The sequence below is a fragment of the Hippocampus bargibanti genome, linkage group LG01, assembly GCF_051943395.1.
Source record: "Hippocampus bargibanti isolate YZ-2025 linkage group LG01, ASM5194339v1, whole genome shotgun sequence".
Classification (NCBI taxonomy): domain Eukaryota; kingdom Metazoa; phylum Chordata; class Actinopteri; order Syngnathiformes; family Syngnathidae; genus Hippocampus; species Hippocampus bargibanti.
The window spans coordinates 2,392,062-2,407,313 of record NC_142734.1 but is presented as its reverse complement, the minus strand read 5'-3'; the positions used below and the strand labels follow the sequence as shown (position 1 = coordinate 2,407,313).

Here is a 15,252-nt window from a genome sequence, read left to right as displayed (position 1 = left end):
TGAGTTGAGTCGAGAATTAAATTCAAACATTGAATTATTATGACTGTAAATGTTTTAGGAACCATTGATTTGGAGTCATTCAATAAACTAGTCAAGAAATAGCGAGTGCAGTTTTTCAAGCCTTTTTTTATGACGTGACTGTGACGCAATTTCGCCGCATGGTGGCGCTCGCTAAAAAAAGAAGTGCAAGAAAACCAAAGAAGAAAAACGACAAATCTTCTCTGTCATTACGTCACCCAACCACAATGGCGTTGAACGGGAACGGTTCGTGTTTTACCTCCTCTTCGGAGGACCAAAGCGAGAAAAAAAATTCCGTTTCATTTGGTTTCGCTAAAACATTGAGTAAATTCAAACCTCCGAATGGCGACGTCCTGACAAAGAAAGATGACATCGATTATCTGACCGGAATCACCAGGAATGAATTACAGAGGTAGGCTAATGCTAGCCTTGTTTTGTTTGAAACGCTAGATGGGAAAATCACTTGTACATTTTAATTACGAAATGGAATGCGTTATTTTTTTATTATTTATTATTATTATTACTATCATTATTTAGAAATCCGCCATGTATAAATTACAACGTGAGCAGCATCGCTAATATGTAGGGATGTGACAAAAAAATCACTAATAATTAATCACAAATTTTCTAATACCTTATTACAGTGCATTTAAATAACTTTCAAAGCATGTATAGATTATTGTTCTATGACAAATAATAAGGAAATAATGAAATTTTTAATTTTCGAAATATGAAGGGATTTTCTGCCTGTTATGACACAGTTAAAAATGAAAATATGTGACCGAGTTCTTTATTACAGTTAAACTATCATAACTTTCTTAATTTTTGGCAGATCTTAACGACTAATGTACAATTGGAAATTCTAAACAAGAACAGAAAACACAAGAAAAGATTCAAAATATAAATGAGCAAATATCAACGATCGAATGCAGGCAGATTTTCGTCAGAGATCAAAAATGGCTGTCACTGAATACTAGGAAAGAAAATTGCGAGCTATAGAAATATAGATGCTAATGCTTCTTTTTGCTTGAAACCTGGCAGTTATGGAGAAAAAATATATATTCTACCACTTCTATGAGTTATAAAAATACAACATACTCACCTTTATAAACTGTAGTGTTAGCAAAAAGAGCGTAAACTTCAATTTTTTTTTCTCGTACTCGTAAATTTCAAGAACCAGCATGGAGGGAAACGTGTAATGCGTCATCATAAGCTGCATAGCTTGGAAAACCCCACGAAAAACGATTACATACTTCACAAAAATGCAATGATATACGACTGCGAGTACAGAGTGCGCTCGTTTCACTGGACCGAAACAATCGCGGTGGAATATAGATCACTGTAGCGTACCTATAATATGTGTGATGTTTCTAGTACGAAACCATCTGAAGTACCAACGGAACTTGTCATCCCCTTGATTCTGAAAAACCGCTGGCGCGCCTCCCACCAAGACAACCAGACCCTTGAAAATGGAGACGAAATTTGCAAATCGACTCAACTCAATGGCGATGGAAGTGGACACAATAGTCACCAGAGCGACTCCATGGATGCTCAGGCTGTCAAAGAGCTTATTGAAGGTGTGTTTACTTGAAGAGCATGAACACATGGCACCACGTGTTTGAACTGAGTGTCAAAAATATTCATACTTTGTATTTAATTGAAGTGGGCAGATCAGACCAAAACTGTACCCAAATCATTGTGCTGTTAATGTACAAGTATATTTTGATAGAGTAAGTAGTTGATATAAGAGCTGAGATATAAACAATCTTTAGACATATGAAGAAACAAGTAAAAAACATATAAAATCTTCTCAAGTAAGCAACTGCTTGTATAGCTAAAAACATCTGACTTGTTTGCTCATGCTAGATTCAAGGCGGAAGATGGATGAGTTAAAGTCGGAGGCTCCTCTCAACCTCACCATCCCCTTGTTGGCGCAAAACAAGGTGCCTGATGGTTTTGAGGACGGCGACCGTTTAAATGTGGAGCTGCGGCCAGATCCTGTAAGTAGATGCTTTGAGCACAGTCAAATGCTCAGGCAGCTATTTGATCCCTCCACCCCCTTTATTAGATTGTGCAGCTGTGAAGGACAACCGACACCATTTTTTGTTTCCTGACTGACATCAGAAAAACGTTTTATAGCATCTAAAATACCCAAAACACACGGGCTGATATTTTTAGTCAAATGCAAAACACCAATAAAAATGACTTAAAGTGTCCCACAACCATTTCAAAATGACCTCAGTTACAGAAGGTCCCGCCCCCTTGTTCGTGACGTCACGCAAGGACGTCTTCGCCTTGCTCTCGAATCAAAACAATGGCTTCAGATTCGGAGGAAGATGCTTTCTTGTTACTCTTCCAGTTATGAATATGATTCAAATAGTTCCGAAGAGGAAAGCATAAATGTTTGCAATCGATTAAAGAAGTCCTTCCATCTTATTTTGAAGCGTCTGGATTCCAATGTAGCGCCCAGAAAAATCACAAGATGGCGCCCAAGCTCTGTTGGAAATGGGCTGATTTGTCTGCTGGGAATTTATGTCAACTAATGACATTATGTGACTAATTTATGTCACTTTGCTGCTGTGAAATGTAAATTTCTCCACTGTGAGACTAATAAAGGCATATCCAATCCAAATCGGAGTCTTGGTGCAACACACAACGATTCACCATCACTTTATTTATTTTTTTTCCTTCTAATTTTGCCATCAACACGAAGTTTTCAGACCAAACACAGTACCCAAAATGCATTGTGTGTCGCTTTCTCGGTCAGGGGCATTCCCTCCGTGACGTCACGTCGGGAATCGTCACCAACTCGAAAACAAGACTTCCTGAATATTCAGCGCGAGTCTTAAAACTTAAAATATAGCTATATGCCATGGAATCTTTGTAAAATACGCTCAGTGAATGAGTTTATAGTGAGACCTGTGGGGCAGACAATGATACGTGGACAGTCGTTTCTAAGAGTCTCAACCAAAATGCACATTTTCAACTTTTGTGAAAGCAGAATATCAATATTGTACAAACGGTCGTAACGTGGCTGATCGATTGTATGTGTTGACAGTCGACAGAAGAAGATTACGAGAGAGTTCCTGTCGAAGGCTATGGGCTGGCCATGCTGAAGGGGATGGGCTGGAAGAAAGGGGAAGGCATTGGCCGCACCTTTAAACAGTAAGTCTTTTCATTGCAAAGTTTTGGGGAATGCGATAATATTACAAACATGGATGAAATGTCAGCATACCTATTTATAAATTTCAATAACTATCAATAATATAAATATGATATTACTATCATGCTCCATGGGCTCCAAAGCCGGTGAGAAACCCCAGTTAGTTGGGTTGAAGTGGTTGAAGAAGTCTTCACTGTCACAGTGTCACACCAATATGTAACCCGCAGATAAAAATCGGTATGATCAACATTTTTTGGGGGGATAAAATCACCTCCAAAGATATTGAAATGGAAAAGATACAGTGATGCCTTGGTTTACGAACCCCTTGGCTTACGAACTTTTTGATTTACGATCGTTACATTTATGAAAGGTTTACCTTGGCGTACGACCTATTTTTCGGGATACACACGGAGCTGCCACAATGAGTGATGTCGAACGTGCCCGTTCTCCTAACAAGAAAATGGCAGCCGACTCATTTTTGTTCTCTATTCCCCGCCACCAGTCTTTGGTTAAAGCCACATTATTGGTCAAGAACGTAGCAGGGAGGGGAGGTGATTTAAACATTAAAGAGACAGGCAGACGACAGAGAGTGAGTGAGAAAATGGATTTCAATTTTGATCGTTCAAAGGCAGAGTGTAGACTGCAAGGTTAAAATTCCCATCAATCAGGCTCCACAAATAACCACCCGTACAAGCCATCTGTACACTTGATACAAAAAGCGATCAACCCAGTGTTAGGTGAGAATATTATATTTCCTTCACCAGCTAAACAGAACACAATTGATGACGAACTAGGTAAAATTATCGCAGAGAAAGCACCTATAAGGGATCATTCCTCACGATGGTGAAAGAAGAAGGCTACATTCCTCATCAAGTGTTTAATGCTGATGAAATCGGCCACTCCATTCCATCAAGCCATCGACTATCACAAAGGTAAATAAAACGACTTTTTTATACAGTACAGTTTATTTCTTTAATTATAATACCATAGCACATTTATTATACATAAAATGTATATTTTGTGTAGTTTTAAGGCTTAGAAAATTAGAAAGTAGAAAATTATGTTTTTATGGGGACCCGGGAACGGATTATTCTCATTTTAATGTTTTCCCATGGGAAATTAATTTTTGGGATACACACTTTTCGCCTTACACACTCTGTCTGGGAACCAATTAAGTTCGTAAGCCAAGGTATCACCGTACCTTGGAAATCGACTGGTCGATTGTGATTGACGTATAGAGCACCCCTGTTGTAAAAGTCTAGTTCAAAGTTCAAAGTCTAGTTCACTAGGTTTTAGTCAATATGGAGAGCTATTTTCTTTGTAGTTTGCAAGAACAAGTGGCTTAGCTTAAGTCCCCATTTTCAAGTTCTATCCAGCAACTAATGAACATTTATTTTCCTATAACAGAGATGTGAAGCCATATGAATATAAGCCCCGTGTCATCGGCTTGGGTCTCGGTGCGGATCGCTCGGCCATCAAGGATCTGGAACCCAAAAGACGTCGGCGCCCGCCCAAGCCCGGCGAGGAACGCGACAAGGAGGAAGAAGAGGAGCACCTCGTTTTGGGTCGCGGAGGATGCGTGCTTTTGGAGTCAGGGGCGCATAAAGAGCGCTACGGAAAGGTAAAAATAAAGTTTTATCAGTTCTGTAAGAAGACCAATGACACACTCATTTGACCCTCCCGCTCCTTCTTCTGTCCTGTGCAGATTGAAGCGCTGGACACGGACAATGCTCGCGTTTTGGTGAAGTTGGCCATTGGCGGTGATGTGGTTTCAGTCCATCAGTATGCTGTGAAACTCGTCAAGCAGAAGGAATACGACAGATACGGCAAAGACCTCAGTAAGCGCGGCTGGAATTCGCTCGTTCATTTTGGGTGTCAGGGACAAGAGTCACAAGCGTCGGAATTTAATCGGTGATACCTCAGTTTACGAATCCGTTTAATGACTTGTCATGTGTTTTAATTATCGGCAGAAATACTGATATTTGTCGATTTATTTGATCATCGATTACAGTGATACCTCAGCTTACAAATTTAATTGGTTCCCAGAAAGTGTGTGTATGTGAGGCGAAAAGTTCGTCTGCCAAACATTTATTTCCTATAAGAAACCATTAAAATGAGAATAATCCGTTCGCAGAGCCCCATAAAACATAATTTTCCACTTAAAACTACACAAAATATACATTATTTTATGTATAATAAATGTGCTATTGGATTGCAATTAAAGAAATAAACTGAACTGTATAATAAAATCGTTTTATTTACCTTTGTGATGGTAGTTATTATTATAGTTGTCAATGGATGACGAACTTGATAATATCTTAGTGAAGTTGCCATGCTTTCTCGGCGATAATACCCTCACTCACACTGTCCCCTGCTAGCTGCTTTTCATTAATCCAAATCAACAGACGTTTTCCAACCTCTTCCATTGCCTGAGACCGTTGCTTAGACAACACAGAAAGACCCTTAGCCATACGTAGCAATGGTCAACATAGCATACTAGTACTGGAACGCTAAGTCACACAAACGCACACCTCGTTCGTGTTTTTTAATGATCTCCTTCTGCTCGTAATTTTAGTTTGTTTCCTCTTCGGCTTAACACTAGCCTGTGGTGCGGTCATTTTCGGTCCCATAATAGCAAAAGTACTTCACTTGATAGCGAACCATGTCTGCACTCAAAGAAAGTGGGTGTGGAAAACTAGTCCACCAGCCACTGTGGCACTGTTCAATCCTGTGGTTTGGTGTGCATCCGCCGAAAACTAGTCCGCCACCCACCGTGGCGCTGTGTGGTTCTTGAACGAACTAAAATGAGCCTGGTTCGTTCCTGTTAATTCTTAGCGAATGTTTCCACTTTGGATAATTCTAGACATTTTTTTTTGACCGTATGAGTTGTAGATAGCACTAACAAAGCTCCTCCGCCGTCATCAGGTCGTCTCAGCAAAGCGCATAAAACCAAGGTAAAAGAAGAGCGGGAGCGTGACGAGCGACGGCGACAGGAGGACAGAGAGAGTCGGCACACAGATGGAGGAAAAGATCACAGGAAAAGAAAACACAGAGAATCCAGTCATGACAGGTACAGTGATACCTCGGTTTACGAACCCCTTGGCTTACAAACTTTTCGGTTTGCGAATGTTAAATGTATGAACATTTTACCTTGGCATACAAACTATTTTTCAGGATACACACAGAGCTGCCACAATGAGTGATGTGTTGTTCGCAAACGAGCCCGTTCTCCTAAAAGAAAATGGCAGCCGGCTTGTTTTGGTCCTCTATTATGCGCCCCCTGTCGTCGGTTAAAGCCACGTGATTGGTCAAGAACGCAGCAGGGGGGGTTACAGACAGAGAGAGAGTGAAGCTATTCTCCCAAAAAGAATATGGCTGCCGACGTTTTTTTTTTTTTTGGTCCTCTAATCCCCGCCCCTAGTCTTCTTAAAGCCACGTGATTGGTCAAGAACGCAGCAATGAGGGGAGGTGGTTTAAACATTAAAGAGACAGGCAGACGATCGAGAGAGAGTGACAAAATGGATAGAAAACAGTGAAATTTGGACTTGTTTCAACTTTGATAGTGGAGACTGCAAGGTTAAAATTCCCATCAATCAGGCTCCACAAGCCATCTGTACACTTGATGCAAAAAGCTATCAACCCAGCTAAACAGAACACAATTGATGAGGAACTAGGTAAAATTATCGCAGAGAAAGCACCTACAAGGGATCATTCCTCAAGATGGTGAAAGAAGAAGGCGACGTTCCTCATCAAGTGTTTCATGCTGATGAAACCGGCCACTACTTTCCATCAAGCCATCGACCATCACAAAGGTCAATAAAACGACTTTATTATATAGCACAGTTTATTTCTTTAATTATAATACCATAGCACATTTATTATACATTAAATAATGTATATTTTGTGTAGTTTTAAGGTTTAGAAAACTAGAAAGTAGAAAATTATGTTTTATGGGGACCTGGGAACGGATTATTCTCATTTTAATGGTTTCCTATGGGAAATTATTTTTTGGGATACACACTTTTCGCCTTCCACACTCTGTCTGGGAACCAATAAAGTCTGTAAGCCAAGGAATCACTGTATGTCCATAAAACGCTCACAGCAACATTGTTTACGCCCACCACCACCACCATAATCAGGACACATATTTTTATTTTGCCAGAGAAAAGCCTCCGGAAAAAGAAGCAAGGCAAGCAAAGGCGACACCCTGCTGGCTCCAGCGAGACTTGAAAGTTCGTTTTGTGGATAAAGATTTCAAGGGAGGCAAATATTACAACTCAAAGGTGAAATTCCGCCTATTGGTTTGAACGTCATTTATTTCACAACTTTCATTGAGACAAGGCAAATATTTGTTTGGGTAACTTTGATGGTCCCTTTATCAATTGTTCTTTTATCACAAAAAAGGTCATCGGTAAGGTATAGGAGAAAAAATAATACATTGAGAAATGCATTAATGCTTTGTATTCATTTCACATAGCTAGCTTTCTATCTATTTGTGGTACTACTGGGTTGAGTGATTATTAGCTAACTCTTAGCACGCTAGCTTTCTATTTATTTGAGTTACTTCTGGGTTGAGGGATTATTAGCTAACTCTTAGCAAGCTAGCTTTCTATCTATTTGAGTTATTTCCGGGTTGGGTGATTATTATCTAACTCTTAGCTAGCTAGCTTTCTATCTATTTGTGGTACTCCCGGTTTGAGTGATTATTAGCTAACTCTTAGCTAGCTTGCTTTCTATATATTTGTGGTACTACTGGGTTGAGTGATTATTAGCTAACTCTTAGCTAGCTAGCTTTCTATCTATTTGAGGTACTCCCGGTTTGAGTGATTATTAGCTAACTCTTAGCTAGCTAGCTTTCTATCTATTTGAGTTATTTCCGGGTTGGGTGATTATTATCTAACTCTTAGCTAGCTAGCTTTCTATCTATTTGAGGTACTCCCGGTTTGACTGATTATTAGCTAACTCTTAGCCAGCTAGCTTTCTATCTATTTGTGGTACTCCCGGTTTGAGTGATTATTAGCTAACTCTTAGCTAGCTAGCTTTCTATCTATTTGTGGTACTACCGGGTTGAGTGATTATTAGCTAACTCTTAGTTAGCTAGCTTTCTATTTGAGTTACTTCCGGGTTGAGTGATTATTAGTTAACTCTTAGCTAGCTAGCTTTCTATCTATTTGAGTTTCGTCCGGGTTGAGTGATTATTAGCTAACACTTAGCTAGCTAGCTAGCTTTGTATCTATTTGAGTTACTTCCAGGTTGAGTGAACGCTGGCGCGTGTGTCTGCCGCTGCTCACCCACAGAACAAAAACTTGTCCTGTGACTGGAAATTCACTTTGAGAGTTTTGAAAGGTGCTTAGAAATGAAATGTATTATTATTATTATTATTATTTCACATAGCTTCCAAATACAGAATATAGAAATAGACATGGTATTTTGACTAAAATACAGGTAACATCCGACTTACGACCGAGTTCCGTTCCGACCAAACTGTCGTAAGTCAAAATGGTTGTAAGTCGAAATCCATTCAAGATGTTGAATAGAGACCCGGAGGCTAAATGACTCGCAAACTCCCCCTCTTAAAATGTTAAAAACAGGGTCTGGTGGTCGTAAGTACGGGTGGTGGTAAGTCGAGCCGGTCGTAAGTCGGATGTTACCTGTATGTTTCATGATTTTGGGAGGTGTAACACTTTGTTTAGCATTTCTGTCCAAAGTTTGATGTGCCACACAAATCTCAAACTGAAATTGGATAAATCAAAATCAAGCTATGTTCTTAACGTTATCCTCTCGTGTTCTTTCAGATGCGTGTAGAGGACGTTTTAACGCCATCTACCTGCATTTGCCGAACTGAAGAAGGAAGACTGATCGATGGTAACTTAGTCTACTGACCTCATGTTTTTTGTGTGTGTTTGTATGACTAGTCTTGTGAGGACCACTAACATTTTAGACCATACGTCGTGAGGACATTTTTGACAAGTGAGGACCTTTTGTCCGGTCCTCACAAGTTTTTCATTCTAAAGGCTTCTAGAGGGTCTATTTATGCATCTGTTAAAGTTTCAGAGAGGTCCTCACAAATTCACCCAAAATGATTTTGGGGTGTGTATTTTCATTTCACTTGGATACACACTTTTTACTCACTGTGTGTGTTTGTGTGTGTGTGGTTGAGAGGAAAAAGTTCATACCACAAAAAGTAAAACGATATTTTCACCAAATTCACCGCAGGGGTGAGGACTTTGAATGTACCCATTCAGAAACCTCACTCCTGCTGTTATTTCAGTTTCAAGTCCACTTTTTACTTATTTGTATTTAAAAAAGGTTGAAGTGGGAAATGGTTTTTAAACATTTAGTGTTCAAATGTAACACTAGTTCTTCTCTAAAGTTATCAGCAACGGTGGTCCTCACTCCTTATCTGGAGTTATACGGACCTCACAAAACCATTGAAACGTGGATGTGTGTGTGTGTGTGTGTGTGTGTTGGGGGTTTATAACGTGAAACCTGAGCATGTTTTTGTCCTGTGACAGATGTGAAGCAGGATATGTTAGAAACAATCGTTCCCAAAAGTGAATCTGACGCCATCATGGTTGTACTCGGTGAGCATCGAGGACAGGTGAGTCCAAAGTCGTCTAAATTTTCCAGAAGATCGTTGGAAGCTATGTAGTTGTTCACCCCCATAATGGGTGAACACGCACGTGTGTTCAGGTGGGTCGTATTCTGCAGCGGGACAAGGACAAGTGCAAAGCCATGGTCCAACTTGACAGATATGAAAAGAAACTCTTCACTTTGGGCTATGATTTTATTTGTCACTATTTAGGGGCGACTGACCACTGCTGAATGTTGGCAAATATTTCAATTCTTGTCTTTTCGTCACAACGTATCGTTTTGTAATATTTGGAATAAAATTTAATTTGCACACATTCAAAGAGTGGTAGTTTCAACATACAGTACTGACATATGTTCTTATTGAATCAAGAGCGATCAAATGGAAATACAGTGAGACCTCAGCTTATGAACTTAATTGGTTCCCAGACAGAGTGTGTAAGGTGAAAAGTGTGTATCCCAAAAATTAATTTCCCATAGGAAAACATTAAAATGAGAATAATACATTCCCAGGTCCCCATAAAACAATTTTCTACTTTCTAATTTTCTAAGTCTTAAAACTACACAAAATATACCTTATTTTATGTATAATAAACATGCTATGGTATGATGATAAAAGAAATAAACCGTACTGTATAATAAAGTCATTTTAGGAGGAAGGAACGTAACCTTTCACCATCTTGACATATGATCCCTTGTAGGTGCTTTCTTTGTGATAATTTTATCTAGTTCCTCATCAATTGTGTTCTGTTTAGCTGGGTTGATAACTTTTTGCATCAAGTGTACAGATGGCTTGTGCACCATCCTCGATAACAAACCACGTCTGCACTCAAAGAAAGGGGGTGACGAAAACTAGTCCGCCAGCCACCGTGGCGCTCCGTGTCTTTCCCGAAAAGTAGTTCGTATGGCAAGATTATATTCTTGTGAATTTAATGTTTGTAAAGCGGAAAGTTCGTAAGCTAAGGTATCACTGTAAAAGCAAAATGGCTACCATTGGGAGAAAAATAAAAAAGAAACAAAGTAGTTTTGAAGGCCAGACTTTCCAGGAAATGCTTCTAATTTACAAAATGACTTATAACAACGTTAAGACCAAATACATACAGTATAAGTATAGTTACGAGTTAAGTGTTACTCCTTCACAATTTGGTTAGCTGCATTAGCGCGCAGTACGGCTCCCGGACTCGGGTACGGTCGCTGTTGGAAGAGAGGCCCGGCGGCCGTGGTGTCGGCTCCCGTCTTTGCTTCATTACGTTTGGGCAGACCGCTTGACCACGAGCCCCTGAAAAAAAAAAAAAAAAAAAAAAGAGACATTTTTGCTTAAGTGTGGTGTCTTCAGTTAGCAATACACAAAAGCAGGAAGTTATGTGATAGAATACCTCGGAGCATCGGAATATGCACTTGGGTCCATGGGATCCATTTCATCGTCTTTTTTACCTGAGGAGAAAAATCGCTTAAATGGTTAAAAAAAATCTAGCAAATGATGTCAAAAGTAAATTTTTTTCGACCTCTCTTGGCCTTGTTGTACGGTGCCGTGTCTTCCCTCCTCTGCTTTCTTCTGTCTCGTTCGCGGCGTTCTTCCCTCTCACGATCGCGCTCTCTATCCCGATCTTTTTCTCGATGGCGCTCGCGATCTCGGTCCCGCTCTTTGTCCACTTTTTCAGACTGTCTCTCAACTCGGTCAGCGCCTGCCTCCACTGCGTAATTCAAGGCAAAATTAGAACCTACATGAACAATATACAGTGATACCTTGGCTTATGAACTTAATTGGCTCCCAGACAGAGTGTGTAAGGCGAAAAGTGTGTATCCCAAAAATTAATTTCCCATAAGAAACCATTAAAATGAGAATAATCCGTTCCCAGGTCCCCATAAAACATAATTTTCAACGAAATAACTCTTAAAACCACACAAAATATACCTTCTTTTATTTATCATAAATGTGCTATGGTATTATAATTAAAGAAATAAACTGTACTGTATAATAAAGTCGTTTTATTTACCTTTGTGATGCTTGTTGATGACTTGATGGAATGGAGTGGCCGGTTTCATCAGCATTAAACACTTGATGAGGAACGTAACCTTCTTCCTTCACCATCTTGAGGAATAATCCCTTGTAGGTGCTTTCTCCGCGATAATTTGACCTAGTTCCTCATCAATTGTGTTCTGTTTAGCTGGGTTGATAGCTTTTTGCATCGAGTGTACAGATGGCTTGTGCGGGTTATTTGTGGAGCCTGATTGATGGGATATTTTAACCTTACAGTCTACACTCTGCTTTTGAACTATCAAAGTTGAAACGAGTCCAAATTTCACTGTTTTCTATCCATTTTGTCACTGTCTCTCTCTGTCGTCTGCCTGTCTCTTTAATGTTTAAACCGCCTCCCCTCACTGCTGCGTTTTTGACCAATCATGTGACTTTAACAGACGACTGGGGGCGGGGAATAGAGGACAAAAACAAGCCGGCTGCCATTTTCTTGTTAGGAGAACGGGGCTCGTTTGCAAACGACACATCACTCATTGTGGCAGCTCCGTGTGTATCCCGAAAAATAGTTTGTATGCCAAGGTGAAATTTTCATCAATTTAACGTTCGTAAACCGAAAAGTTCGTAAGCCAAGGGGTTCGTAAACCGAGGTATGACTGTGTTGCACTCTTTGTTTTGCTTGTTTTTTCCCAACCTTTTTGTTTCTTAGCAGCTTTTGTTATCTGGGCTGACGGGTCGTTTGGTGACAACCAGGCCACTAAGTCTGTTTCCACATTCCAGTAGTAAGGAAGGCCACTAAATTAACAAAAATGGGGGAAAAAAAGATACATATATATTTATGGAAGGAAAAAAAAACAAGACCAGATAAACACTTGACAATTTTTTTCATTCTGACCAGAAACTGAGTTCACAGTATGTTTGTGCATTTTCTGCACTGTCAATCTGAAATGATGCCTTTTTTTTGTATAATTACAATATGGAAATTTAGAAAGAACGTTTTTTAAAATCTGTTTCATCAACGTTTCAAAAAAATATATACATAAATATACAGGTAACATCCAATTTACGACCAAGTTCCGTTTTCTGACCAAACGGTCGCGAGTCAAAACGGTCGTAAGTTGAAATCCATTCAAATTGTTGAATAAAGACTCGGACGCTAAGTGAGTGGTAAACTCCCCCCTCTGTTACCATCACACTGTCGATTGCTGTGCGAGCGTGCGATGCTGGCCGGCTGGCCAAAATTGTCAAACACGTTGCCGGCCTGCTAGCTTGTTGCGGTGCCAGGCGTAGATTTAAAATTTTTAAAATGGAGGTCGAGGTCGTAAGTACGGGTGGTCGTAAGTCGGATGTTACCTGTATATCAATCCATCATTAAATAATCATTAGTGAGCAGATTGAAAAACTGTACATTTGATAATAATAATAATAATAATAATACATGTTTAATTCTATTCTTTGAGCATCTACTTTTTTTATATTTTTTGACATTTCATCAGGTATTATTATTATTATTATGATTATGATAATTATTATTATATTATTCATTGTTGTTTTTGTGTTATTTCCGGGTTGAGTGAACGCTGGCCGCGTGTGGCTGCCGCTGCTCCCCCGCAGATAAAAAATATAATTTGACTAAAATGTCCTTGAGAGTTTTGAAAGGCACTTATAAATGAAATGTATGATTATGATGATGATTATTGTTATTATTAAAATATCACAATTTATGAAGAAAATGGATTTTTTAGAGTCCAAATTACAAGTGCTAAATTACTCAAATCATCAAAGTTGGCTTTTCTTTGGGTGACTTTTTATATATTAATGTTTTTTTTTTTAACGGATGATCGAGTATGAAAAAAAAAACAAATGCTGAAATATTTCAATACGTACCAAGAAGGGTCAAACACTTTATACCAATTGGGCGGCAGATTTTCTATCCTGGTAGCTTCATAATCGACATTGTTGTCGTCGTAATCTTCAGCAATAATTTCCTCATCTGCCCCTAGAGAGAAGAAAATAGCATATGTCGCCAGGAATTAAATCCACTAAAATGAGACTGAATATTTTGCTGCAAAGTGTTTGTTTTGCGCCAAACCTTGTTCTGTGGGTTTCACAATCCCTCTCTTGGCCAGGCGGGCCAGCAGTGCTGCAGGAAGAGGCATCCTGAAAAATCATGGACAAAAGTTATTAGGCTCTCCTGTCTTTCGGTTTCATGATTGACTGTTTTGGAATGAAATGCAGTGATACCTCGGTTTACGAACCCCTTGGCTTACAAACTTTTCGGTTTACCAACGTTACATTTATTGTCGTTTTATAGCATCTAAAATACCCAAAACACGCAGTATGATATTTTTATTCAAATGCAAAACACCAATAAAAATGACTTAAAGTGTCCAAACTCTGCAAAAAATTGAGCTGCGAATTGGGCATTTTCATAAAGTCCCGCCCCCAGTTCATGACGTCACGCCAAGACATCTTGCATTGCTGGAGAATCAAAACAATGGCTTCAGATTCGGAGAATATGCTTTCTTGTTACACATCCAGTATTGAATATGATTCGAATAGTTCTGAAGAGGAAAGCATACATGTTTGCAATCGATTAAAAAACATATTCTGTGCCATTTTGAGGCAACATTGGGGGGGGTAATGTCTCACCCAAAAAGAGGCACAAAATGGCCACCTCCTGGGGCCACCTCGTTTCCACAGGCTGATAAATTCCTTATATGGAGCTTGGACACCCTCTTCTGGCGGCTTTTGGGTGCAACACGAGGCTTTCAGACCAAACAAGTACAGCAAAATACATTGACGTGATGGAAGGACTGCTACAATGTGTCTGTTTTTCCGGACAGGGGCGTTCCTTTAGTGACGTCACGTACGGACTCGTCACCAACTCAAAAACAAGACTTCCTGAATATTCAGCGTGAGTTTTAAAACGTAAAATACAGCTATATGTGATGGAATCTTATTAAAATACGCTCAGTAGAAGTCATTTTACAAATTATGGACACAACTTGCGCTTGTTTCGTATCAGCAAAAACAGATAAAGGAAAAAATGTGTTTTGTTGGGGTATTTTTCAGGTATATATTCGAAAGTTGTGTATACAGTACATACCAGCACCACACTGTGTTTCAGTGTGTGATATTTCCCTAAAAGGCATATTTGAAATCAAAAGTTAAACAATCCATCTTGATTCGAAAAATGAAGATAATAATCACTCGAATGCAGGTTCCGATGAGTTAGACAGAGCAACACGGTGGTAAACAAGGACTCACCAAAGCCAATCGATCGAGAGAGAATAAAATAGCGATGTTTGGACTCACAAGAGAAAATATTTGCGGCACAAGATGAGATTGAATATATAAGGCAGACCATAGCTGAGCATTATTTACCTGCTTGGAGACAATCGCGAGTTGAATCGGCGTTACAGCTTTTTTTCCGGCGCGCATTAATGACGTCATCGTGTAATTTAACGCGAGGCAATATGTAAAATTGACTCATTATCCATCG

At 39.5% G+C, this 15,252-nt stretch overlaps 3 protein-coding genes across 4 annotated transcripts in view; 2 read left to right on the top strand and 1 right to left on the bottom strand.

Annotated features, from left to right (window-relative positions):
• The first annotated feature begins 236 nt into the window (after nucleotides 1–236).
• Nucleotides 237–10,089, top strand: gpkow (G patch domain and KOW motifs). The gene is made up of 11 exons (XM_088989754.1): nucleotides 237–430; nucleotides 1,393–1,595; nucleotides 1,885–2,018; nucleotides 3,077–3,183; nucleotides 4,589–4,802; nucleotides 4,887–5,019; nucleotides 6,107–6,251; nucleotides 7,344–7,464; nucleotides 8,977–9,046; nucleotides 9,697–9,782; nucleotides 9,875–10,089. Exons 1-11 carry the CDS (start codon nucleotides 246–248, stop codon nucleotides 10,004–10,006), a joined length of 1,530 nt encoding a protein of 509 aa, XP_088845880.1. The 5' UTR covers nucleotides 237–245; the 3' UTR covers nucleotides 10,007–10,089.
• Nucleotides 9,950–15,183, bottom strand: pqbp1 (polyglutamine binding protein 1). Of its 2 annotated transcripts, none has more exons than XM_088989769.1 (7): nucleotides 15,135–15,183; nucleotides 13,840–13,907; nucleotides 13,635–13,746; nucleotides 12,442–12,542; nucleotides 11,278–11,466; nucleotides 11,149–11,206; nucleotides 9,950–11,051 (listed from the first exon to the last, which is right to left on the bottom strand). In XM_088989769.1, the coding sequence occupies exons 2-7, from the start codon at nucleotides 13,904–13,906 to the stop codon at nucleotides 10,901–10,903; spliced, it is 678 nt and encodes a 225-aa protein (XP_088845895.1). In that variant the 5' UTR covers nucleotide 13,907; nucleotides 15,135–15,183; the 3' UTR covers nucleotides 9,950–10,900. The 2 variants fall into 2 exon arrangements, with proteins under 2 accessions (XP_088845895.1, XP_088845903.1); XM_088989777.1 differs by lacking the exon at nucleotides 15,135–15,183 and adding an exon at nucleotides 14,857–14,877.
• cacna1fa (calcium voltage-gated channel subunit alpha1 Fa) overlaps nucleotides 14,463–15,252 on the top strand; it is a 43,334-nt gene continuing 42,544 nt past the window's right edge. Inside the window, exon 1 of the mRNA XM_088989741.1 lies at nucleotides 14,463–14,664. The gene's annotated coding sequence lies outside the window, so the exon portion shown is untranslated. The remainder of the gene's footprint in view (nucleotides 14,665–15,252) is intronic.